Source organism: Conger conger, chromosome 11 (genome assembly GCF_963514075.1).
Source record: "Conger conger chromosome 11, fConCon1.1, whole genome shotgun sequence".
NCBI lineage: Eukaryota > Metazoa > Chordata > Actinopteri > Anguilliformes > Congridae > Conger > Conger conger.
This window is the reverse complement of record NC_083770.1, coordinates 25,658,459-25,685,292: the sequence shown is the minus strand read 5'-3', so window position 1 is coordinate 25,685,292 and position 26,834 is coordinate 25,658,459. Positions and strand designations below refer to the sequence as shown.

Here is a 26,834-nt window from a genome sequence, read left to right as displayed (position 1 = left end):
TCAACTTGGAACATTTATTTGGAAAAGCAATCCATACCAGCATTTTTTTTGACAGACAATTTTATTTTTTTATCAAGCCAAGCCTATCAAGTACAATTTGAATAACCTCACCTCCTTGCACATTCGGTAACAACACATGATCTACTTGTTCAGCAGAAGTTATATTCCACGGTGCTCACAATCAAAAACACATAAACCATTTATAAAGCTGAGCTGCCAAATGGAAGAAAAAGATGCAAAACGCCAGCTTTTTGCGTTTAACGGAACTTGGAAAAACCTGCCTGACAATGATATTGCTTCAAAATGACTACAAACTGAAGGTGATGACACTGAATTTCAATAAGGCTTCATTCTGAGGTCTCACATTTTCAACAGAAATATTCTTAATGTAGGTGTAAAAAAAAAAGAAAACAAAAACAACATCCTGTGGTGATGTAAGAAAACAGATGCTCTGGTGTTGCACTATCCCACCTTCAGAAACTACACATTATGTATGCAGACTACTTGCCCACCCATTTGAGCGCCACATTCAGAGAGCCATTTGGTCATTGAAAAGACATTAACATAATCCTTCATTTACACTCTAGCTGGTATACTCCCTCCATGAATCTACCTTTACTCCATTTTTACTATCTTCACTCCATAGCTGAGAATCACTTAACAAGGTAGCATCCCCTTAGTGCTGCTGGCTCTGGGGCTAGCTGAGGAAGTGCCTGAAAGCAAAGCGGTCCTTTCGACACCTCAGATCTGCCCCCGTGGGTGAACGCTGGGGGCATCAGAAGCGGTGGGAATGGATCTCTGAGATACCTGGGATTAAGCTCCCTTCCTACAGGCGTAAGCAGGCCCTGCTCCAGTTGAGCGGATGCTGGGGGCAGGAGGGCAGGTTTAGGGCCCTCTGGCACAGCGCCCCTCCCGTTTCCCAGCATCCTCGGGGGGGTTTGAGGAGGGTGGCGTGGGCTGGCATGGAGCCCGGAGGGAGGGAGTCCTCACGGCCGCCATTTTCTCCCAAAAGGACAAGTAGAGTCAGCGTCACCGCTCCGGTATTCGGTACTACTTAACGGCTCCTGGAACGGCCGGGCGGTGGTCACTGGAACACAAAGAACCGGCCAATCAGATGACAGTTCCCATCCTACAAAAATACAGCAGACTGAAGGCATGCACACACACACGCACACGCGCACACACACGCAAACTTGAAGTACTGATAGAAATATTTATGGAGACCTCTTGTTAAATAATTCAATGCCAGGAAAGCCAGGACACCCAGGTCAAAGAAGGAAAGAACCAGTTTAACTTAGTCCCAACCTTTGCATAATATGGTAAGATGCACATTTTGCACAAAATTGGCTGCATAAATAATACATCCTCAGAGGCAAATTATTAATAAGCAGTCTTCACCACAGATGGAAATGAGGCATTTCAATAAAGCTGACACTCGGACTTAGATACGTGGATCTGGATGTACTATGGAAATGTATCAAATTAGCATACCAAAATAAAACAAAATGCAAAACGGGGACCTTGCTCAAATCCCATACCACTTGTCCCAATAAGGCAATTTAGAAATGCCTGTCTAGACAAGCATTTCAAGTAAAGGCCACTCTTTCAAGTGCTTCAAGGTGACTTTCATTCAACATTCATACCGCACGGTGCCTGATGTGTGAAAAACATATTTAAAGAAATGTGAAAGTAAAGTTAGATGGCAAAATAATCAAAATCACCTGAGCTATAAAGAACTTATGAAATTTCTCTCAAAATGCTTTAAACGTAACTCTGAATACAAACAAAATAAACCCACAGCTCAATTTCATCTTTAACTGCCCAGAGGACATACAGTGGGCTCCGGAATTATTGGCACCCGACTGGAAATGCATAAAAAATATGATTACTGAGAAACTCAAAATGCTGAGTTTAATGCTGTGCTTTATAAATGTTTCAATGGAACCAACCAAAGTCAAACATTCATTTAATAAAAATTGTCAGTCGAGCCCACAGATTATCCATTGGATTGAGGTCCAGCACCAGACATGACCATTGCAGAGCATAGAATTTGTTGTGACTGAACAATTTCTGTGGATTTTAATATATGCTTTGGGTCATAGTCATGCTGGAAAGTACACAAAATCCAGGAATGAGCAAACACAAGAATGTGAAGGATCTTGCAAGGATCTGTATAGAGGAATGGTCCAACATCCCTCCAAATGTGTTCCTTACCCATGTCAAGCATTACAGGAAAAGACTCCAAGACACCATGCTGATATCCTTGCCAGAGGTGGAAGTACCAAGTACTAAACCAGGGGTGCCAATAATTAGGGAACCTTGATTTTGGTGAAAGTGAAAAAGTATCTTTTTTGTGCATTGCCAGTCAGCATTGGCAATAATACTGGAGCCCACTGTATGTTGAAAAGAAGAGTTTCTCTGGTTTAACATTACAGTATGATACATTATATTACAGTGGTAATTAGCCATTTCACCACCCTCACCAGGGTAAAGCTAGAACAGTGCAACAGGAGATGGATGGACAAACAAGTGCTCTTGCAAATACCAGCATTCACATGCTTATACAAAATACTTAACATGAAAGATCCCTGCTTTAGACTTGTCTTTGTCATTGAATGAATGTGCTTATTATGGAGAATATTCAGCAGACAATCTAATTTAAATGGGTACATGAGTAAAAGGAACGCTGGTATGAAACATCTATACATGTGGAAAATGAGGTGCCTCTTCCCTTAGAAATGGCTTGCTGAGGATTCCTTGATTTCCATGTTTTGATGTTAAAAAGTGATTTTTACATTTCAAATGTACATTTTAAATTTCAAACTGCCAAAATATTCCACTCCATTCCTTAAGAGAATTTATTCTAGATTTTTCTGAAATTCACTTATTCTCCTTTTCCATGCACCTGGTCACATTTGCCATAAGCACACTCCCACAGAACAGTACTGCACTGCATTTCCTCCGGCACACCCACCTGTACGTCGGAGGGCTTGGGCAGCGTCACGCCGGCCCCAGCAGGGCTGAGCGTGGTGACCCGGCTGGGCTGTCCTCGCAGCGTCACGGTGATGGTGGTGGGGGCCTTCAGCCCGGCTGTGACACACAGGGAGGGAGCGGGTTACAGGGGCACCTTCACCTCCCCTCCCTCCCTCAGGGCCTCAACAGCGCCCTGAGGGCAGACGGCCCCGTTTCATTTGATGTTACTCCCGAAGTGAACTCTTCGTTCTCTAAAGGGAGTTTCTCCAACGGACCTGTTCCATTCCAGGTAAGACCTGTTCTCAGTCCAGGGCCTTTCCCAAAACACCCTGCACTGAGTTGAAAAATATAACTTGTTATTGTATATTTTTTTTGTGAGTGAAATAAAGGGGGGGGGGGGGGGGGGGAAGGAACAGGTAGGTTGTATTTGGATTGATTAGCAAACTTGAAGGCGCGAGATTACAATGCGAGATCACCCTTTCCACACGACCGTCTGCCCTCAGGGTGCTGTTGAGGGCAAAAATATGGCCAACCCTCTTAGAGCCTCGGGCCCGGTCAGACCGCATCCATCTGTCACACATCCACTAGGGGCGCATTTCCACCGCACATTTTTTAGGGTGCGGTCATTTCAACTGGAAACAAACATTTTAACGATCGCAGGGCATCCGGAGGTCAGCACAGTTGACAGCCATAGTAAATCAACAATGAATTCCAGAATTTCTGCTCACTGTATATATCTTGGTCTAAATGGTTGATTTGTTGGTAACAGCTCCCAGAACAAACAAGCAATGTTTAATGTCCGTGAGATCCGTTTACTGTCCCCAACCATTCTCCACAGCTCCTCTACACATTTTAGCAAGTGTATATAGCCCACTACTGAATTTATACTACAGAAGTTCATATGCCTTTTCTAAAGTTATTTTTTTGCAAATGAAGCAGTAGACAAATTAACGTTTCATTTTTCTCCCTTACATTTTCATCAAATTCATTTAGAAGAAAAAAAAGAAAACGGCTGAATTTCCATTCTTTATTACTGCGATGACAGAAAGCGGTACAGATGGATAGAATTGTTTTCACCACTTGTTTACCCTTTTTCTCCAGCCTGATCCAACACTAAACAGTTCTGTCTCAACGCAGGGCTCTGAGTGACAGCTTGGGCCCTCGCTTGCAACTGATTGGTCAGTGATGTCTCAATTAATTTGCCAGAAAAGAATCCTGTAGTTCACTCTAGGTAAAAAAAATTATACAATTATATACATTTGAAGGACTGTTCTGGCAAATGAATACGGTCTGAGAAGAGCTGATCTTAAAATGAGTTGGCAGTTTTAAACGTTGACTATGAAACAATTTCAAAATGGAATGAAACAATTTACCTTTTTTTCCTCAATTTAATCAGGCTGTTCTTGAATAATTTAATTTTCACACATGAAAAGGTGTTGAACAGATTTTTTACAGTTCCCCAAATTGTGTCCCCCTCATTTGGAGCAGTGTAAATGCGACTTGCGGGTCTTTTTTATTAAAAAAACAAAAACAAAAAAAACCAACAACAACAAAAAAAAAAAATCCTGATAAACTGTATATTGTAAACATAATGTTAAATATTAACATGGATACAAAAACAAACCATAGCTTCATAATAAGCATTTATACACATGCTAAACTGTTGCAGAGGTAACTTATTAGTTTGACAAAACCTAAAATTTAATCTCCATCTCAAATCCTCCCTGACCTCAGGATGACATTCAATCAGGTTCTCCGATCCATTACGGCTGCAAATTTTTCCTGTAGTGCTGACCGAGCCCATTGGCGAGTAGCCCTCTACTCTAATTGGCCGGTGTTGCTGACTGTGTCAACTCGCGGGCCGGGAGGGCCAATCAGCGAGGCCGCCTGGGCTTGGCAGAGCGAGACGTACCGGCGCCCTGGTTGGAGATGTGGGCCAGCCCTGGCAGGCTACTTGCCAGCTTGGCCAGCCCCCCGTTGGTGAGCAGCTGGTGGATGGCAGTAGTCTTGGTCACGCCCCCTGTGGAGGTCACCGGTACAGCCCTGACCAGGGTGCTGCTCCCGCTGCCAATGCCCAGGACCTGGCTCTGGATCTTCCCCCCGGGAGCCTGAGAGGGAGGGAGGACCAGCCGAACATTACAGGGGGCTTCTGTCCAACAGAGATGTGACTCAAACAAGCATTATTAAAAGGGATATCACCTCGGCAAGACAATTCATTCTGTGGAGCTTTCCCCTATTTTATTTGCAGAGAATGAATACCAGCTGTTCCTACCAACAGTTAACAGACTCCCCTTTGTCCAACTGCCAATTCATTCCCAATCATTTTTGGGACCTCGCCGAAATGACATTTTAAAGCACACAATAACTATGGAGGATAATAGATCGATAAAATAGAGTAATAACATCAAATGGTCTGTGCTGATTTAATATCTGAAGCATTTTCATCATTTTATTGTAACTATTAGAAATGAAAGTCCATATGAAATACAGCTGCTTGCATGGTGCTGTACATAACAAATTCTGGCTATGTAGCCAGCGCCACGTCTCCCAGAGAACACTCTGTGTTGAGATTTTGACTAGAAATCCCACCCACAACACAACCACTTAGGAAACAGAGCACTGCTATATCTGGAAGACAAAGAATTTAAAGGCTATAATGAAATCCAGAGTTTTATGGCCTTTTTTTGAGCCACTCTTTTCCTGCAGAACTCTCCTGCGTTCCTATACGGCGGACATTTTGTGTGGATCAAAAAAAAAAAAAAAAATCACACAACCCCCGCAGGCCAATTGCTTCTATGGTTTTAACTTGTATCCATTCTTAATACCGCACTGTCAGAGGCTTCCCAAATAGCTTACATAAACAATTAACCGCAATCATGTTCAAATCAAACAGCCAGACAGACTGTGTTAATGTGCCTGCAGTTAGTGTCAAGAGCTTTGAAGTGTTCCTTGCTGCAGCAGAAAGGTTTATTTTCACAAGAGGTCTGAAAAGAAAAAGATTAAGATGCACAGCAGTACAGATGAAGAGAAAATCTGTCCTTGATTTATTCATCTCCTGTGGTAGTTGTCTGGTTGTTAGGTCGCCTTGCTGAAATGCATGATGGGAAGGGTGTGTGTACCTGTGTGGTGCTGCCCAGGCTGGCTGGGGAGGGCAGGCTGGGGGACTTGGTGACGATCTCCTGGAGGCTGAAGCTGAGGCCCTGGAGCAGGCTGCTGGCCGAGGCAGCTGCTGCACACAGAGAGACACGCTTTCACACCCAGCCACCAGCAGGTCACACATCCTCACCCTGAAATGTGCACTCGGGCAGTACCTTGGGCAGCCACGGGGGCCTGCGTGTGGACCGGCGAGGAGGACCCGGACCCCATCCGGCTCTGAAGAGCGTGCAGAGTGCTGGAGCCCCCGGAGATCTCCGACAGGCCTCCCGACCTGCGGGGAAACAGACACACAAACGCACCACTGTGTTAATCAGCATCCAGGCCAAGGGCAGTTCAGCTAGTGTGGAGTCCCCTCTGCCCGGGAGGAGGCCAGGGTCCCATTCCCGCACAGGGAGAAGTGGGTCTGGGACAGCAGTGTAGTACAATGCTTAGGAAACTAGGCTTGAGACAAAATGGCTGTCAATTCAATTATCCACTCAGTGAATGTGGTTGTGCCCTTGAGCAAGGTACTGAACCTAAACTGCTTCAGTAAAGACATCCAGACGTTTCAATGGACTGTGTGCAAAAATGCAATCTGTGCAAGTCGCTCTGGATAGGTCTTCTTAAACGGTGAAACGGAACGGAATACAATCTTCCCAGCAGCGAGCCATTTCCACAGCGCTCAAATTGTCACAGCGGTTTTGTGGCTCTGCAGCATCTGGCCGCAGCTCTCAGTGACAGCTGGAGCAGCTCCGAGGGCACACCAGAGGGCGCGTCGCGGGAGAAAAACCTCACCACGGTACAGGTACACACCTCTGCGTGGTGAGCAGTCCAGAGAGCTCCTTGGCTCCTGACACGGTCTGGCCCATGGTCACTGTGAGAGGCTTCCCTGAGGACCCCACTGCAAAGGAAAAACACAAGAGGAACTTATACCTGGAAGTGCATATGTACATTTGTTGATTTATTGTTGTTTTATTGTGAAGTGTTTTGAGACCTATGTTGGTGCACTTGACTGTTCAGAGCAGAGGTTAGCTTTGAGCACTCCTGAATAATGAACTAACAAAGTAAAGTATGTGTGTGCGTGTGCATGTCAGTATATAAATCTGTGTGTGCCTGTGCATGTCAGTATATAAATCTTTTCATTATTTTATAGTAACTTAAGGCAACTGGAATAACATGATGCATCATGTAATGAAAACGGTATTCACACAACAAATGAAAAATGTAATAGAATAGTCAAGAGTTTGTTATGAATCAAACCACCAAAGGCACACTAATACGACGATCGAGTTCACAGTGGCACACTCATTTTGCTTTAGCTTTATATTAAATGTATATTTCTTTGTGAAAAATGAACCAAAATCTTTCGGAAGAGACAGATAATTGTGACAGATTGGTTTACCTTCATGAGCAGTGGTGGTGTTGGCGCCCCCTGCTGCCTCTCCATGGGACAGGATTGTGACTTTAATCTTGGCTCTCTTGGAGGCCTTGGCAGGGGTGGGGCTGGGCGTCTGCCTCCGCTTCAGGTGCGCCCGCAGGTCCTCCCTCTCCAGCCCCTCAGCCTGGTCCCCTGAGACAGGCACTGCCCCACACACACACACACACACACACACACACACACACACACACACAAACACCAGCCCTCAGTCAGCGTCCGGTAACAATCCCGGTAACAAATATATTTTGGGTGTGTACCTATTTAGAATTAGTACTTTGGGTCGTGGTTACTGTTAGGGAAAAAATGCCCTTTTTAACATTTCACAGGTGAGCATCGTCTGAGGATCCCAGTAAAAACAACAATAGGTAAACTTGAGTTTAACTTTCGTATTTATTTGCAAAGAAATAACAGAAAGTGAGAAAGCTTACCAGCTTTCTGATTTGAATCAGACATAGTTAGACTCTTATACACACTCTGTATTTTGTCTTCTGAATACCCCTTGTTGACCTTGCCGTAAGACCAGAATGTGCTAGCTGAGAAGCAGAGACATTAAGGTCAAAGGCTGTCTGAAAGTAATAAGGACCATCACTAAAAGGTTATTTGTAATCATGTGATTGTCTTTACGTTAACACACATTGTCAATTAAGAATCAATTAAAAAATTACCCTTCGGGGAATATTGTTCGAATTGTATTTCTCATTAATCAGGCGAAATTGGGGAATGCAGACTAAACTGGCATATGCAGCGGGATACATTGTGAGCTGATCTGGGTAGGACAGACAGCTAAATGAAGGTAATGATGTTAGCTGTTAAGTAAACTACAAGGTAGGCAGATGTTCCGTTCTTTGGCTGCTGACTTTTTATAAATTTTAGCACACTACTTCAAGTTAGTCCTTTTATTAATTAAAAGCTTGGCTTAAAGGGCCGCGGTGGCACAGCAGGCTAAGATGCAGCAGACTTGCGGTTGCAGTTCGCTGCAGTTGCACACCGGGTTCGATTCCTGGTCCTGCCAAAAGCCAAGTTTGGCCGACTCACGTGGAGCAGCATAATAGGCTCGCTAGTCCAGGGGGAGGGACTTGGCAGGGTTAGAAGATCGCCGCACAAAAAGCACCTCGGGCGCCTCGGAATCACGGTTACCAGCATGTGGCGAGACGGCTTGAAGAAGGCGTGCTGCTCTCGTAGGGCCGCCGAAGGACGGGGTGTGGGCGGTGTATCTAATACTAGCTCTAACTGAATTAGACGGGGTACAATTGGCTACCAAATTGGGAGAAAAAAAGGGAAAAAATCCGGGAAAAAAATAAAAAGCTTGGCTTAAAATATATTTTGTTAAAAATCAGATGAGGTGGCAGTGCATGGAGGTGGGGGCAACATGACTGCCATTTGCTTGTAGTAAAATTACATTCATTACATTCATTCATTTTCCAATGCTTAAAACACAGCCAATTTCAAACTCAGTTCACCTGTGCGTGTGTGTGTGTGCATGAACTCGACAGTTCATCTGTGATGCAACTGCTTTATGCCCGAAAAATTATGTTCCAAACAAATTTGATCGGACTCGAGAACAAGTTGAGAAGCATACAAGTAACATTTTGCCAGAGCAAACAACTCTGCTTACCGTTACAGATTAAATTCACTGTCCCTTGCTTGCATTCATATAATCTGTTCCTCCAATTACTGGTCTAAACAGATAGTTAAAGCATTAATTTCATAAATTTTAGGAATGCTGGGATTATGAAGCCCAACTGACCATGAAAATATAGAAATGGAAAGCTTACCATTACCCATGCCTTACAAATAAACATAAGAAAACCCAGTGCTGAATAGAGAAATAGAGGAAGAAATACCACATCACCCCCTACTGGAGCTCTACTTTAAAAAGGCAGCCAGTAAAAATAATTATTTCAGTCACAGAGAATTTCACCTCATCATAATTATCAGTTCATAGAAATTCAGTTTTCTATTTCAGCATTCCAGAGATTTGCCCGGTCCCATACTGTGCAGACCGCGGGAAAAGCAGGACAAAGAGGGGATGAGGCAAAGGAAGACAGGAAAGAGGGTGATGAAGAAAAGGAAGAGAGACAGAGAAAGATACAGACCGAGAGAGAGAGAGAAAAGAGAGATACTCACCAAAGACACAGGAAGGGCTGCCAGGAGGAAGGCTTTTCCTCACAAGCATGTTTTGTTTCATAAAAGCAGCAAACTGAGCTGGAATGAATTGGAAACAATGAAAAAGAAAGAAAAAGGGGAAAGTTACAGAAAAGAGACAAACACCTAGAAGAGCATGTACTGTTCTGGCTTTGAGGCTGAAGCAACAGTGTGACTTGGCAGTGGACACAACACCTACAGTGGGTCGCAAGAATTCTGAACCTGAACTCTAAATAAAACACAAGCCCTTTCTGCAAATTTAAATTAAAAAGGGCCCTGCGCAAAAGTTTGGGAACCCTTTCGGATTATTCTTTGTTACTTTTGTAAAAAGGCCCAGACCCAGATGATTTACTCGTTAGGCCTTCAATGAGTATAAGTTCAGGGCTGAACTTTTTGTTCAGAAGCAACTCCATGCCTTCTAAAGTATCCAACTGCAGTGGCTGTTCTGTTTCCATTTTATTCGAAAATGGAAGATGAATGGAATAGCTGAAGTCAAGGCAAGGTCTGGAAGACCAAGAAAGATTTCAGATAGAATGGCCCGAGACCTGATGAGAAGAACCCACACATCACTGCAAAAAGACAAAAGAAAAGTAGCAGCACATGGCCTAGCTGTTCACAGGACAACAATACAACATACTTTAAACAACAAAGATCTACGTGGCCAAGTTGCCAGAAAGAACGACCTCAACACAAAATTAAGCGTCTGAAGTATGCAAAAGAAGCCTGAAGCCTTTTGGACAAATGTGCTTTAGAATGACAAAACCAAAATTGAACTTTTTGGCCACCACCAAAGAAGGTATTTTTTGAGAAAAAAAGGCTGAAGCCTTTGTAGTGAACACAGTGAAGACCTTGCCCACTGTTAAGCATGGAGGTGGATTCATTATGCTTTGGGGTTGTGTGGCAGCTGGGGGCACAGGAAATATTGTGCAAGTGGAAGGAAAATGGATTCAAAGGTCAGTCCGGACATTGAAGTTGAAGAGAGGTAGGGCATTCTAGAAAGACAATGATCCAAAGCATACCTCCAAACCACCAGGTAAGACAGATGAAGGTTTTGGAATGGCCACCACAGTCCCCAGACTTGAATATTATTGAAAATCTGTGGAGAGATCTTAAACATACCGTACATACAAGGAGGCCAAATAATATTTCTGAGCTAGAGGTGTTCTGCCAGGAAGAATGGGGGAAAATTCCAAAAGCAAGAATTGAAAGACTACAGGAAGCGTCACCAAGCAGTTCAAGTTGCCAGAGGAGTTACAAAGTACTAGCTGACAGGGTTCCCAAACTTTTGCACAGGGCCCTTTTTGTATTATTTTGAAACTGAAAAAAAATAAAAAATAATGAAACACACACCACTGTATTGCAATAATCCTCTGCCAGGAATCAAGGCAACATGCCACCTTCAACCTCCATCAATGCACCAACAAATTCAACACAAGCATGAATTGCATTGTTCAGAAACATTATTTTTTACACCCGTATAATCATACTGCTCAAACAAGTTCATTGATTTCACTGAAGAGAGGGGCCTTATAAGGTGCAAGAGAATGGAAAGGAAATTAACTTGTTCAAAAGACATCAGAATTCCTACAAGGCCCTCATGCTAAACTGACTTCACCATGTCAAATATCAAATCTTAAAACAGAAAAACCAATGTGGATATCAGACTGTAGAGACCCATCCATATAGCAAAATGAAAAGAACATCATCAAAACTTACATAACCTTTCCCATTTAATAGTTACACTTCCACCAGACTGGACCACATGGACCTTCCACAAATTACTGACCACCTGACCAAGTGCCAACGTAACTTACAGACCACTAAGTGCCACCATGATTTACTGGCAACCCAAGCAAGTGCCACAATAACTTACTGATCACCTCAGCAAGTTCCACCAAGTGGTCCAGTGTTCAGATGATGTGTGTGTGCGTGTGCGTGCGTGCAAGCGTGCGTGTGTGAGGGGACAGACCAGTACCTTGCGCCTGTTTATGAGTGAGTACAGTCCCCGAGCGTTGCATGTGGGTCTTTAGGAGCTGAGTGGCTGTGATCAGGCTGGACTTCTGTGCAGGGGACAGGCCTGAGGTTTTAGGCTTGGGGCTGGAGGTGGGACTACTGCACACACTGGACAGATCCTGGGAGGAGGAAACAAAAAAACAGCACAACTCACTCACATTAATGCCCTCCTCTGTGTTCATTTACAAAGCTCACATCCAACTGATTCAGCCTTTTCATCGGGAAAGGGGCTACAGAAAAACAACCCGCTCTAAGTCCTTTGAAGTGACAACAAAGAGCTCCTGATTTTAGTTTAATGCAATTTTGTATTATTTATGTCTTTTTCTGAATTGCTTGTATGGAATGTTGAGTACTTGCCCCCTATTTGCTCCCCCATGTAAAAAAACAAAGAAACAGAGCTGTGGTAAGAGTCGGGGGTGGAGCCTGACCTCGGAGCCCGAGGGGGAGATGGGCACTCTGACGGCGGGGGAGGAGGGCCGGGTCCTCTCCAGCTCGTAGGGCAGCTCCCGCCGTGGCTTCTTCTTCTTCTCCGTGTCCAGGTCTCGAGGCTCCCCGCTCCCGTGCCCGTGCCCGTCGGCCCGCGTCAGCACCCCCGTCAGGAAGTCCGCTATCTCGTCCTGGACAGGAAGAGCCGCCAGAAGGCACTTTAGTGACAGGAAAAGGCGAACATCGCTGGGCAGAATATATTTTTTTTTAACCTAGGATATCTCGAGGGGCTCCGTAAAAATTGATGCCTCTCCTTCAGGTAACAGCGTGACAATTATATAGAATTTCCAATGAATATTTTTATGAAATCTTGAACCGTAAAAGCTTCTGGGGGCGATGGGCGATATTCTAACCTGGATACAGCGATCCACCATGGTCTGCGTCAGTCCTTCTGACTTCATTTTTGTTGAGTTGATTCTAGGACAGGACATGAATTTGTTCAAGGGGCAGTCAACAAACAAAATGGGAAAAGTAAAAATGAATGCATGTCAGTGACATCAGTAACAAGTCACTGATGTGTTGGCCGGTCCCTTTTGCCCGGCTTTCTCATACTCTTGTTTTGTCATGTGACCCACACCTTAGGTTATCGTCAGCTCCGCCCACCACCACCATGCTGTTGTCCGCCCGCACTTTCTCTCTGAACTCTTCCATGGCCTCGGAACCACACTGGAGGGCGTTCTGACCAATCACAAACAGCACGGGGGTCTTCAAGTCCAACAAAGGGTCATCCACATCCTGCCCAATGGAAACAAATCATGAGAACTCAAATCATCTTGAGCACTTTAACAGCTCAACAGCCCTCCTGTGTTCAAAAGACACACGGACACATTATTTAATTATCTAAAGGCACAATAGGTAATTTCAGACTTCTAACAGTCGAGAGGAATTGCAGCAACAAACACCCTTAAACCACAACACTATTTATACCTCCACCTTCTCTGTGAACCTGCTGATGTTGAAACGCCATTGGCTGTGGCAATTAGAACCAATTTTCAACCAATGAGCTTGAATTATCGTACAGATATACAATGTTTGGGTACAGAGTGTCGGGTCCGTCAACTGTATATTTTGAAACCTGAATTTAAAAACTATAAACACAGGCAGAGGGTGAGTCAATATGTCAGTGAGCCTTTGCAATGGTCTTCTAACATTTTTAACACAAAAAATCGTACATATTGCACCTTTAAGGCAAGAAAAGTAAAGTACAACTGGCGTATTAAAACAAAGGAGCGGAGGTTTTACACATTTCACAATCTTTAAAATATGCAGCCCTTAAAACAAATTTGCTCTTTAAATAATTGTATTTTGAATCTGACATCATACAAACGGTGCCTTACCCCCCTGGGTCCAGCGATGGTGAGCAAAGGGAAGCCCAGGCACACTACAGCAGTCACATACTCCATTATGGAGACCTGGGAGCAGAAACACAACAACCTGTAACCAGCATTCAATATTACACTCTGGCAGCATCTGATCCTGTAAACAAGCATTTAATATTCCGGTCAAAGGCAGCATCTGATCCTGTAACCCAGCATTCAATATTCCAGTCAAAGGCAGCATCTGATCTAAGTCGCATCCCAAATCAAAATCAGCCAACACAAAGACAACCAATGCACAATCATTCATCAGCATTTCTCTAAATGTTGAACCTTTTCATCTTTCACACCACATGCTGGAGAATCAAGCCAGCACCATCTCAGGACCAGACCTCTGTCAAATATCTATTGTTTTGAATTTAAATACTTTTCTAGCTGGTCTGGAACCTACAAAATACTGCAAGTCCCACCGTCTCATCCCCTTGCTTGGCTCAACTATACCAGGCAAGATCAATCGAGCACAGAAAAGTATTTGAATTCAAAACAATGTATTTGACGCAGGCCTGCTTTGGACAGAGCCCTGCACTGGCAGAACTCAACTCAAACACGGTGAGAAAAAAGAGAGTAGAGGAAAACTCACGTGGCAAGCGATGAGTGCGCCGACATTCCAGCCCACTAAGACGATCGGTTTGTGAGGGAAATGGCTGTGCACCTGGACCCCAAACAGACAGAAAGGAAATGTCTTACAGCTGAGAAATGACTAAGCGTCAGTCACATCCTGTCAATCAACCCTCTCCACAGAGGCTTCTGGGAGCTTCTGTAGTTCTGAGAACAAGGGGCTGAGAGGCACTGCTGGATATTTCAAGTTTAAGACCAGGCTTGATACGCTGCTTGATACCGTTTAGCTTTTAGGCAAACAAAGCAGAAGGTACACTTTAGTGGTAGGAAAAGGTTTGCATTGCTGGGCTGAATGGCCTGTTCTCACCATTATGGTATGCAATATGTTCAAATAAACCATTTTCTACTGCAAAGGAAAACACTGTGCCCTCATATCTATGCCTATAGCTTGCCTTGACTGTGGATGCATAATAATTTATCTAACTCGCATACCATGTGAAGTGGCCTTACAAGAGCGTGTGTAAGATTGTGCATGTGCGTATCTGATGAAACCAGTTTGCATTGCGTGGCTACAGGTTTGGAGCATTTCAGCCTTACCTCCAGGACTTTGCCCCTAACAGCGGCGATCATGTGTTCCAAACACTGTGTGATGCCCACGTTGGCCCCACCATTCACAAGGTGGGTGTTAATGGGGATGACCTGAGAGGACGGGACAGAAAATATAGCACATCTAAACACATTCACTCAAACATGCAATGTCTCTCCTCAGAAAACAACATTATTCCCCCTGCTGCATCATAGAATTTTATGGATTCCAGGCCTGCATTCACATACATAAACCTTATTATTCTGTTAAAAACCTGTATACATGAATGCATCACAGGTTTGTGAGACATTTGATCCTGTGTGAGCACGTGTACGCACGCATGTCCGTGTCAGTGTGTGTATGTATGGGCGCACACGTGTGTGTGTGTGTGTGTGTGTGTGTGTGAGTGTGTGTGAATGTATATGTATGCATGTGTGCGCACACGTCTGCGCGTGTCTGCACGTGCGAGTGCGTCCGTGTGTATTGTGTCCGTGTGAGAGCTGACCTTGCCCAGGCAGGAGAGCTGAGACTGCCAGAAGCGCATGCGGCGGGAGGTAGAGAGCACTGGACTGGTGGGCCCAGAAGGTGCAATCAGGATCAGCGGGGAGCCGGGGAGTTTGCTCTGAAACAAAAACAGACGGTCACGTTACTTCCACAAAAATATGCCTCTGAAAGACTAATACCAAATCCTGCATGGAGCAGTTAAAGAACTTACAAAGGACAAAAATCTCATACAGAACCTAAATAAAATAAAATGACATTTGATACTATAACAATGTGAATATTTTGATCGAGCAGGTTCTGTCTGGGATATGACTTGACTGTGCTAGTACACTAGGAGGGAAATGGGAGCTGCACCGGCTTGTTGTGAGACAGGACTCCCACGGCCGGGTCCCAGGGCCTCTTCAGGAGCAGGGAGAGAGCCTCGGCCCCCGCCGCTCCCGTCTTCACAGAGGAGGACAGCAGCATCCTGTCGATCAGCGAGGGCAGCTGCAGACAAAGGAAGTCAGAGCGTGACATCACCATTACTCACACAAAGGGCTGATAGAGGCCTTAATTGCCCGAAATTTAGAAAACCCACTCGCAGATTAATGCCTTGAGCCAAACGATCAATGGAAAATCCAATGCTTCACAAAGGCAACCAGAAGTTGTAATAGAAAAATGGATAGCATGTTTTATAAATGTTATCCAATCGAACCACGTTTCAGGGCAAATTAAATACATTTGTTTATCCTGTCTGGGCTGTGTTGTGAATATACCGGAATAAAGCTTGTAACACCATACAGTGCCAAGAAAAGCTTCCTACAAAAACGTAATTACCAGACACAAAAAATAAATAAATACCAACATCAACACAGCATCACAGTTAAGCCACAAGGGGGTTACTTGTTGACCAATGAGACATTTTCAGTGCATACAGCTAAATGAGGACTTTCGATAGTTTCAGTTTTGGGGGAAAAAAGGACAAACAGGTTTTTGTGAGACATCTACCCTACACAGGACAGAGAATAAGTGAAAGACAGAGGGCTTGCCTTGCTCTTGAGTGTCTGCAGCACGTCCAGGTACGCAGCCAGCATGGCGAGGCTCAGGGACTCCACCAGGGTGCTGTGCAGCCACTGTGTCAGCTTGGTGTCCCAGCTCACTCCGGCCAGCGCGTGACGCACTTTCCGTGCGCACTTGTCCACGGCGATGCGTCGCATCACCGGCTCGTTGCAGGCCTGCGGGGCGGAGCGCAGAGACGGACAGCGGGTGAGACGTGTGTGTGTGTGTGCTTTTATGCAATAGCTGTTGGACTTGTTGTTAGCGGATGCCACTAGTCGTACCTTGCCAAGTTTGCACATCAGTCAAATTTAAGTAAAGCCAGTCACAAGCCCACAAAAGCTCTCGTCCTGCACGGAGACAGAAAACTCACGCTCTCATTGGCTAGGCGGGCCAGGCGCTCAGCCTGCAGAGCCTTCAGGACCTTGTTGAACAGCTTGTTCTGAGCCATGGACCATCCTGCCCTGCAACACAGCAGAAACGTGCGCTTTTTCACAACCAGGTGAGGCCAAGAGTTGCCCACCACTACCATTACAGGCTATAAGGCTACAAAGATTAAAGAATAAAAATTAGGAGATATCAAAAACATTAAGTAAAACAAAAAAAAAAAAACACACAAAAACAGTTAAGTAACAGAGCATGTGTAAATTAAATGAAGGTTAAAGCACAGCTTCATGGAGGCCCTTCTGTTTGAGGCAGAGGGGAGCACACTCACTTGTTGATGTGTTCTTCCCAGTCGTCTGGGGGCGGGGGAGCGTCGGCAGCGGTCCGGGCGAACAGGACGTGCCTCTCGCACTCATTCATCACGCTGCGCGCCTTCTGGTTGTCGTAAAGCGGCATGGGTGTGGCCGTTACCGTCTCCACGTCGATGGACATGTCCGTCTCGCTGCAGAAACGAGCGATTACACAAGTTCACATACATGTCTAAATATTAAATACGAGGTTTAATTATGGCCATAGATCAGTTCAACCGACCATGTCATAGTTGAAATCAGGAGACTGCCGAGCTGATACACCCTCAAAACAGATGTACTAAACTGATACATAATGTGTAATTTTTTAACGCTCATCCATGTTTAGTTATGGACAATGTTGTGTTACCATCAACACATTCCGTGTTACCAAGTCTCCCTTTATAACAATAAAATCTGCACAGCCGTTGGGCCCTTGAGCAAGGCCCTTAACCCTGCATTGCTCCAGGGGAGGATTGTCTCCTGCTTAGTCTAATCAACTGTACGTCGCTCTGGATAAGAGCGTCTGCCAAATGCCAATAATATAATGTAATGTAAAATGTAAATTTGCAGTGATCCTGGCAATGAACAAAACCAACAAAATGTAGTCACAGGTCCTTAACTATCCCACACTAGGACACAGAGATGCACAACGTCCATGAAAATATAGGTATTTTCATATATTCTGGATCAGCAACAGCAAAGCTCACATTTGTTTTGTGACTTTTGTGTTCACGCAGAACTGGCACAACACTCACCCAGTGGTGTCCTGCTGTCTGCGGGGCGTGACGAACAGCATGCGTGTGGGTCGGGCACTGCTCGCGTCTGGGTGTGCGTTCCATGGCTTTGCGTAGCTGTGGTCCAGGAACACCAGGTCCAGCTCTCGTTCGTGAACCGACAACTGGAACAGCAGGGAGGTGCCCATCCTTCTGGCTGAAGTCTGGAAGTCCCTCTCCCCACCACGGTACATCGTTTCCTGGGGCCTTGACTGGACCCCTACTGCTCTCGGGAAGAGGGGGCGGCCTCAACACAAGTCTGACCTGGGAACATACACAATGGGTACAGGTGCCCGATCAATCGGCACTCAACAGAACAGATAAAAATAAATCCCAGCTTTCGTCATCTGCTATAAACAACGCCCTTAAACATACAGCTTCGCAGAAATTAGTTACAGCTAAGATGTACGAGACGTTCATTTGAGGGCTCTTACACATGTTACGAAAACATGATCAATTTCAGCTGAAACAAAAATCAAGATATAGCTAGCTAACCTTATCTATTCACATCGCAATAGCTGTAGCAACGTTACAGTCAGATATAGGTAACTAGCTAGTTACGAGTTGTGCAAATACGAGAATTAAATAAAGTCCCTGCACTTGGCTATTAGTCATTTGCCATAACAACTAGCATAACGCTACCTATGCGTGCCACATATACCCATAGGAAAGTCCGTGGACGCGGGTTTGGCCTATGTAGATAGCTACTTAGACCTGGCCTAGTTAACGTTAGGTAGCTAGACAGCTACGCACACTGACATAAAACAAATTAAATAACACACAAAATTGAAGTAAATGTGTAACTGCATTACCCGCTGCACTGCATCTGCACAATTACATAGCGACTTAAGTGATATTAAACCGCCTATATATTAGATAGTCTTAGCGATACTGACTTGCTGGCTAGCATACAAGCTAGCAATGGTTAGCTAACGCGATGATACTTACTTTCCCGTGCCTTCGCCATAAGCTTCAAGTCACTGCATTTTAAATCGCGGTCGTGACTAAGTAATCTCACCCAGAACAGTTTTAAAACAAAAATGTTGTATTTAATGTCTCCTTGAAAGTCACGAACAAATATTTCATATTACGTTTGGACTCCACATATTCTTTATACCATCATGGCCTATTTCCTTTTGTTTTTACATCCGCGCCACAACCCGCACACCCGGAAAACACGGCCTGGATTTTTTTTTTAACTCGTGCACTGTATTTGTGTCGTGCTTCTATCTTTAGTGTTCCCGTCCTAAATCGGGTGCTCCATTGCAACTGTTTCTGTAGAAATCACAAAGCATGTATAAATTATTACCTTCTAACCAACTTAATTGCCAGTCATTTATTCTTTTACTTCTTTTCGGAATTATTGGTCTATAGACCCCATTTACTTAAAATTGCACCAATTGTTTATGAGTAAAAGAAGCACAATTTATGTATTATTTTGACTGTAGTAAAAATAGATCCAACGTGACTTAATACAGACATTCCGCTTCCCAGTCAGCTTGGCTCTCATTAGCTATGATGTGTAATTTATTTTGTAAACTAAATTTCAGCCCAATTGTCCCAAAGCCTCTCCGAATGGCATACAACCTCACCAAATTGGAACATTCTGCATGTCTTTTCCCCCCCAGGAATATTCAAGTTTCAAAGCGAGACTTTTCTATGATACCTGAGTCGCCCTATTTTTGGACCATGTCTTCAGAGCAAAACGGCGCGAAGTGGAGAATCCGTATCAATTAACAGTAAGAATGGGCACGTTCGATTATGGGCTTCCATTGAGATAAGAACTGGAGCCAGTCAATTCATGGAGACTGTCATGTTTGTCTATCAGGCTTTTTCTTTCGGCACCGGAGCATGAACACTGGCGCTGTTTTTAGCACCACAGCATGCGCACTGGGTGTCTAAATGGGAAGGAATTAATAGGAATTTAAAATATATTTTATCTTCTTCTGTTCGGCTGAGAATAAAAAAATAATTTCAGTTGGCATTTTCGAATTTAAAAGTAATGTTATGTAAAACATAGTATGAATTCGCCCGGGCAAATCTGTATTCTAAACCGCATACTACTCATACTACTCCTGATTTTCATTTAAATGTAGTACGAGTGGTGCAGTGGGTAGCACTGCCGCCTCACAGCAAGGAGGTCCTGGGTTCGAATTCCCGTCGGCCGGGGCCCTCTCTGTGTGGAGTTTGCATGTTCTCCCCGTGTCTGCGTGGGTTTCCTCCGGATACTTCGGTTTCCTCCCACAGTCCAAAGACATGCAGGTTAGGCTGATTGGAGAGTCTAAATTGCCTGTAGGTGTGAGTGAGTGAATGGTGTGTGTGCCCTGTGATGGACTGGCGACCTGTCCAGGGTGTATTCCTGCCTTTCGCCCAAAGTATGCTGGGATAGGCTCCAGCCCCCCTGCGACCCTGTTGAGGATAAGCGGGTTCAGATAATGGATGGATGTAGTACGAGTAGTATTCTAAGTCTGCGGTTTCGAACACAGCCATATATAGTTTTGAATGGACTTCAATGGAGAATTAGGTTTTTGGCACCAGACGCTCCCACTTTAAACAATGATTGGAGAGACTTCCAATAATTGGTATAATTGTAATTAAAGCAAAGGTTAAGGATAAGACGAAAGTCTTATCAAAGATTCATGTTTAAGTAAACCTCATATGTGTGCATTATATTGGGAATAACTGAGTAATAATGTTTGTATGTTGGTACTATTATTATTTTGCATTGTTAGTATTCAGTATTCTTTGCTAGTATTTATTAGCACTTTGAATGATATCTTACTTTTGTGCATGGGCCTACTTATTCTTATTCAAGAAGGCACAGGCATGATTATTCTTTCTGAGGAAGCTAAGATCCTTAGATATTAGTAGGAAACTCCTGCTTGTCTTTTATCCCCAGATTCACTTGGGACATGCAAGGTCAGTGGTTCGATCCCCAGTATAGTCACAATAAGATCCGCACAGCCGTTGGGCCCTTGAGCAAGGCCCTTAACCCTGCATTTCTCCAGGGGAGGATTGTCTCCTGCTTAGTCTAATCAAATGTACGTTACTCTGGATAAGAGCGTCTGCCAAATGCCAATAATGTAATGTCATGTAATGTCTTATTAGGTCCTTTGTTCCAGCAGTGGTTAAATCATTTATGAACACTTCTAAGTGATTCACAGCAGCTTTTAGCTGTTAGTTATGAGAGGTAAGGCTTTTAACAGTGTTGTTGTGTTGGGAATGTAATGTTTGTATTTTGTGTATGTGGAGATGTGGTGGCAAATGAGTTTCCCCCATGGGGGATGAATAAAGTTACCTATCTATCTTACACCTGGCAGCTCTTGCAAGCTCACTTTTTGTATTCCTAAGCCAGTTCTGTTAAAAAAGAGGATAAAAGATTCTGCTTGCAATCTTGAATAAAATCCTAGCTGCATTAAACTTGCATAAGGTGCCCACTTTATTTGTTTATTTCCGATGAAGAGCACTTGAATGCATGACATGTTGTTCACTTCCAAACTCAGAAGTGGGGTTGACGTGGAGCACAAGAAGGCTGCAAATTGAATTCGCTCTGCCGGCTGATAGATAATTCAGGGAGCGGCATTTGTCTTTTTATTTGGTGTGAGAACATTTTGGGTAGTGTGAGAAAACCATGACACTTGGAAACTCCCCCTCTGAGTTTGGTTTTCTTCAAGGTTTCTTGCTGTTAGTCAGGGAGTTTTTCCTTGCCACTGTCGCCCTAGGCTTGCTCTGGGCTTGTAAAGCTGTGACAACCTTTCACAATCTTGGTTATACCGATCAAGACAGTTTTTTGTGTTAAAGTTTTATAAGGATTTAAAAAGTTTTATATAGAAAGAGTCTATAAGCTTGATAATTGTATGTCTTATAATGCTGCACCTTGACTAACAGATAAAAAAAAATATATATATATATATATATATATACGATTAATGTTTGTTAGACGCCCGCGTCTAATTAACATGGCATCTCTAGTTACTAGGTGCTTTAAAGTGCATTTGTTAGACATATGTTTATAAGCTGAATTTGAAGTATGTGTGCCCTCATCTATATGGTGAGTAGGGTGGGCCAGTTATTGATCTTCCATGGCACACTTTTGCCATTGCGAAGAGTGTATGTGAATGTACATGCATTTCCACAGAGAAGGGTGTGGAATTTCACAGCCTCCAGCAAGTCTCACCAGTCTGTCAATTCTGGGGTTGATAGGAGAAATGATTGGAATTGTTTGACGCTCTGAAAGACGTAGAAAGTTGAAGTACATATGGTAATCATCAGAATACAAAAAAACAACAACTCAGGAACAAGGAACCTGCAGAATTGCAAATGTTTAATCACCATTTGGTTACAGTAGTTTCCAACTACGGTCCCACAGACACCAAGGAGAAAAAGATCAGGAACCGTGGCAGCATTTCACTAGATTTTATGAGGAAAAGAGGCTGTTTAGGTTGTACCTGATATAGAGAAGAAATTCTGTGTCCAGTTCTAAATATGTCCTGACATCCAACTACAATTAAAAGAATGTCCAAATAGAGCACCAAATAAAAAAAACGATACATCGCAAAGCAAGACACACACAGATACCTCCTTCACAGACAATACTCAACTCTATTGATCCTAATGATCCTCTGGACATCAATAAGTTACAACACGGGGAGGACTTCCATTGCAATGCATTCTGGGCCCAAAACAGATTTTACAGCTGGTTTACAGTGAAAACAAACTCGAACTGAACTGGTTATGTGTCATTTAGAATCTTATCCTGTGAACCTTTATAAATACCAGGACGCTCTATAGCAGTGATCTTCATTCCTGGTCCTGGAGAGACACAGGGTCTGCTGGTTTTTGTTCTTGCCTTAATAGCAGCAACCAATTCAGACCCAAAAAACCAGGTAAGGCAAGTTAACGATGTAATCAACTGCTTTCACTGATCAATTATGATCAATGATCAAACTATTGAGTAACACATGAAAGCCAGCACACCCAGCGGCTCTATAGGACCAGGAATGAAGACCACTACTCTACAGCCATTCTAATATAAATAACCTGGGTCAGTCTTTTTTTTTCTCTCTCAGCTCTTAAGAGTTTGCTTTAAGTGAAGGCAATGCATCAGAGAGCAGTAATATCAGAACATAAACACAAATCGGAAGGCTGTAATGACAGCTATCTTGCATCTCTATGCTAATCCCAATTGCTGCGCAATGGAAGCCCTATACCGCCACATCTCAAGGGCAGGGGGAATGTCCTATCCAGCCACACGGTAGTTGGCGTGGATCTCAGGTTTAATGTCGCACACCATTTTAAGCAGGTTCTCCAGCACTGCCTCTCGGTTCATCTGATAGCTGTTCTGGATGCCACCCATCTTGTCCACAGTCTCCTTATCCACCTCCACTGCTGAGTTCCCATGGGAGCCAAGAGCCTGAACAACAACACATCGTCAGCATTCTGCTCTGGTTTCACATTTAACAAACAGAAATGTTATAATGGCCAGACTGCATGCTTCTACAGTGCTGTGAAGTAGTATTTGCCCCCTTCCAGATTTCCTCTACTCTCTTTGAGCCAATCATCTTTTTGTGCCTGACATTTGTGTAATTTATTGGTCATAATAATTACGCAGACATTATTATGTCAGACTACTTAAGTTGTTTGGGAGCACTTACTGCAGGCATTTCTTTCCCTCATAAATTTTAACAACATAACAGTCCTCTATTTATCCACCAGACTCACTGCGGCCTCTTTTGTCTTGAACTCCTTCTCCCTCTGGAGACGGTACTGCTCAATCTCAGCCTGGGCCTCCTCTTTCGCCTGCTTCAGACGACGGTTCTTACCTATGTACACATACGTGGCAATGAAACAAACAGTATATTACAATATTATATTATGCATTACACATGCTTCAATACAAATTTGCATGACTGAATCATGTGTGCAGCCAGGAAAACTTGAAATGGATGAGTCTGCTGTGTGATTATCAACACTACTCACAGCAAAACAGGAAGTGGAAATATCTAATGTGGGGAACCTGGAAATATTTTTAAAGAGAGAAAGCAGAAGTGAAGCTAAAGTGATTGTGGACTGTCAGTCCTGTGGAAGGGCAAAATGAAAAGAGAAGACAGAATAAGTGGAAAGAACAGAAATACTGTGTCTACAGTACACTGTGACTCAGTTTCATCTGAAGCTCAGCGTTTCACGGGAATAGAGGAAGCACTGCTTCAGCAAAGGCAACAAGGATTTCACAATCAGGAGTTCAATGTTCACATGAAAATTGGCTGGGTCTGAACCACTTTTTTTTATATTGGCTTTTAGCCCTTTAGCAGTCTTTAAACTTCCTGTGTTTTTTTATTTGGTCGATATTTCTGTAGATTACACGTTCTGCCCCAACAAAACGTAGCAAAACCTTTATTTAAACAGAAACGGAGGTGTGTTGGACATCCTATTGCAAACCGTGGGCTGACTGACTGACTGACATAGTACATTTTGCTCCTATGGTTTCTGAGAAGGCGTTCTCCAACATAGGCCTGCATCTTCATTGATTGGGCTACTCCCCTGACACCCACGAAACGGGAGCAAACATACTTCAAAGCCTAGGGCATGTTCAACCTGAAAAGGTTTTGCTACAGTTTCTGTGTTTGGTGTGTGTCGGAGGTGTGGCCCGAATCAATAATGATGTAGGCTTATGCAGGAGAAAGCCTTCTCAGACGCCATTAGAGCAAGCTATACTATGTCAGTCAGTCCAGTTTGCAACAGGATGTTCAGTGCGCCACCATTTCGGTTTAAATAAACGTTTTGCTACGGTTTGTCGGGGGTTTGCGTGACCATGTTGTTAAATGTTGCACACCGTTGGGAGAGAACATATCATGCAACACAGAAACCGTAGCAAAACGTTTTCAGATTTAAAATGCCCGTTTGAATAACTTCTTTCAAGCCTTTCGTCCATCAAAGCATTTCACGATTTTCAGTCCTTTCAATGTAAAAGAAAAACTAGTCTCCTCATTTTTTCATCTGACTATTTCCCCGGCTGGGTTGAAACTTGGTGGTGTCACTTACACTGTGAACGAACATGAGCAGAGAGAATATGTATTTCATCCTAAGAAAGTAGTTTGTTTAAGTCATTGAACTGTAATATAACTGGAAGGGAAATGAGGGGTATTGGACTGTGGGAAGTGGGAGAGCGTTTAACATGTCATTCACATCTAGCCCTGCCAACCACGTAACTGTGGCCAGCAGAGATGATGCACTCTGGCCAGCAGAGACGGCGCTCTGTTGCATAGCCAGAATGTTGCCTTGGATTTACCGTGCATCTGATGATGCTCCCAACATCAACGTTACATTGGTTTATGAATGTAATGCTAATTATTATGCGTTTGATATATTGTCAAGTATGACCTATATCCATTAATCTCATTTCAATGCTGTGCTACAACAGTATCCCAGATAAATTGTGGTAAAATTAGGCAACAAAAAAATGAGGTAGTTCTTGAAGGTAGTTAATCTTCAAGATAGATCTATCATTCTAGTTTATTCCTCTCATTTATTTAAATTTGAGCTTTTAAAAAAACAAACATTTGTTGTCCATGTTACCTAGCTTTCTAGGTTGTGAGCAACACAGTTTACTTCTAACATTAACACTAAGGGTAATGTTACAAGTAAACTGTGTGGCTCGCCACTAACTGTTAAGTTAGCTAGGTTCAGTCAGTAGTTCCCAAACTCGGTCCTGGGGTCCCCCCATTTATGCTGGTATGCATAATTGCAATCCAGAATTTTAACAAGCTGTTCGTGTCTTAATCAGGTGCTTTTCATGTTTAATGGGATTATTTACCTTCTCCTTATGCCAGAAATAGTTTTGCATGCCATGAAGAATAAAATGCCCATGTTATAGTCTGCTTATTGTGCTAGAGCTATAGTGCAAACATTTGGATAAAGGTGACATTTGATCTAATGAAAGACAATCAAATGATAATTAATAGGCTCCTATTTAGGTTGTTGAACATGCGTTTTATTTCATAAATAATTAACACCATACAGGGTTGGCTCATAGTTTCCATTGTCTGAATTTTTTACATTATCTTCCTTATGATTAGTTTTAGTGGCAATATGTCCACTCTTTCGCCAATTAGAAGCATATTGATACACCTCAGTCTTGAATTTGATCAGTTTATAATTTACTTATTTTTATGCAGTGGTTTGCAATATAGCACAATATGAACTTGGGAATGTGGCATGCATAGCTATTCGACAATTTATTTTATACAATAACTCTAAACACGAAGCACCTAATTATGTACAATTAACTGCTTGTTAGAATTCTGTTTGGAACGAAAACCAGTAACGTTATGCACAAGGGGGCCCCAGGACCGAGTTTGGGAACCACTGCCTTAAGTCAAAAAGTAAAGCTAGCCTAAGTCACGGCGAATAATTGACTTTTGTTTTATATTGCAACTCTGCCTTGGACAATCTAAAAAACATTTAATGTATTGAGCTAAATATAGCCACGCTACGTAATTAGACATCTCACATAGGCTAGCTGGCATATGAACACAAACTATGGTAGTCGCTAATCTAGCCAGACAGCTAACGTGTACATCAAAAAAGAAAAAGAGAAGACACTTGTGTATCGCTGGCAGGTTAACTTGTTTAGATGCACAATGACATAAACAGCAACATCTACTAGTAGATAATCGTATGCTACAGGAAATATTAACAAGAAAATACGATGCATTTAGCTAACTCATCGCTAGTTGTTAGCGAACACAAGAGGGGAAAATGACATGACAACCATGTAATAACTTACGTTTCCGGGCCTCCGCAACCTTTTCAGCTGCTCGTTTCTCCGCTTGTAATAACTGCTGAATTCCTTGGGACTGGCTGGCCATGTTTTGCTAGTGTAATGTTAACACTGTTGGAGCAGGGGAGGAAATTATGTAGCCTGGACGCCTCAGTGTTTGGATGGCGGAGGTCGGCGAGGAGGACAAGCGAACTGAGGCTGCTGACATCATACGCCGTGCACATCATGTGATTTTTCAGCGTGACGTGAACAAGGGTAGTGCGCACCCATCTGCGCATCGCAGTGTTGTCGAAAAACAG

At 43.5% G+C, this 26,834-nt stretch overlaps 2 protein-coding genes across 5 annotated transcripts; both read right to left on the bottom strand.

Moving 5' to 3' along the window:
• kansl3 (KAT8 regulatory NSL complex subunit 3) lies at positions 1–18,948 on the bottom strand. 4 transcript variants are annotated; one of them, XM_061260238.1, is made up of 22 exons: positions 18,705–18,948; positions 17,739–18,020; positions 16,965–17,135; positions 16,623–16,713; positions 16,243–16,428; positions 15,569–15,700; positions 15,216–15,332; positions 14,722–14,823; positions 14,147–14,218; positions 13,528–13,602; positions 12,768–12,925; positions 12,544–12,607; positions 12,133–12,321; positions 11,667–11,823; positions 9,674–9,751; positions 7,511–7,690; positions 6,922–7,009; positions 6,285–6,400; positions 6,093–6,202; positions 4,886–5,081; positions 2,975–3,090; positions 1–1,087 (listed from the first exon to the last, which is right to left on the bottom strand). In XM_061260238.1, the coding sequence occupies exons 2-22, from the start codon at positions 17,948–17,950 to the stop codon at positions 1,085–1,087; spliced, it is 2,613 nt and encodes an 870-aa protein (XP_061116222.1). In that variant the 5' UTR covers positions 17,951–18,020; positions 18,705–18,948; the 3' UTR covers positions 1–1,084. The 4 variants fall into 4 exon arrangements, with proteins under 4 accessions (XP_061116222.1, XP_061116225.1, XP_061116223.1 ...); XM_061260241.1 differs by having other exon boundaries at positions 6,093–6,199; XM_061260239.1 differs by lacking the exon at positions 18,705–18,948 and adding an exon at positions 18,569–18,591.
• A 3,115-nt stretch (positions 18,949–22,063) lies between these two features.
• Positions 22,064–26,773, bottom strand: LOC133140445 (V-type proton ATPase subunit G 1-like). The gene is made up of 3 exons (XM_061260419.1): positions 26,542–26,773; positions 23,478–23,578; positions 22,064–23,169 (listed from the first exon to the last, which is right to left on the bottom strand). The coding sequence occupies exons 1-3, from the start codon at positions 26,621–26,623 to the stop codon at positions 22,996–22,998; spliced, it is 357 nt and encodes a 118-aa protein (XP_061116403.1). The 5' UTR covers positions 26,624–26,773; the 3' UTR covers positions 22,064–22,995.
• Positions 26,774–26,834: the final 61 nt, after the last annotated feature.

What these genes read in the sequence shown, in the direction of transcription:
- kansl3 (XM_061260238.1), bottom strand. Translation starts at nt 17,950, where the DNA reads ATGTACCGTGGTGGGGAGAGGGACTTCCAGACTTCAGCCAGAAGGATG. An exon ending in AGACAGCAGGACACCACTGG is followed by an intron (nt 17,136 to 17,738) that starts GTGAGTGTTGTG and finishes TCGTTTCTGCAG; the next exon opens with CGAGACGGACATGTCCATCG. An exon ending in GGCCCCCGTGGCTGCCCAAG is followed by an intron (nt 6,203 to 6,284) that starts GTACTGCCCGAG and finishes CTCTGTGTGCAG; the next exon opens with CAGCTGCCTCGGCCAGCAGC.
- LOC133140445 (XM_061260419.1), bottom strand. Translation starts at nt 26,623, where the DNA reads ATGGCCAGCCAGTCCCAAGGAATTCAGCAGTTATTACAAGCGGAGAAA. An exon ending in GGTTGCGGAGGCCCGGAAAC is followed by an intron (nt 23,579 to 26,541) that starts GTAAGTTATTAC and finishes ATGTGTACATAG; the next exon opens with GTAAGAACCGTCGTCTGAAG. An exon ending in TCAAGACAAAAGAGGCCGCA is followed by an intron (nt 23,170 to 23,477) that starts GTGAGTCTGGTG and finishes GTTGTTGTTCAG; the next exon opens with GCTCTTGGCTCCCATGGGAA.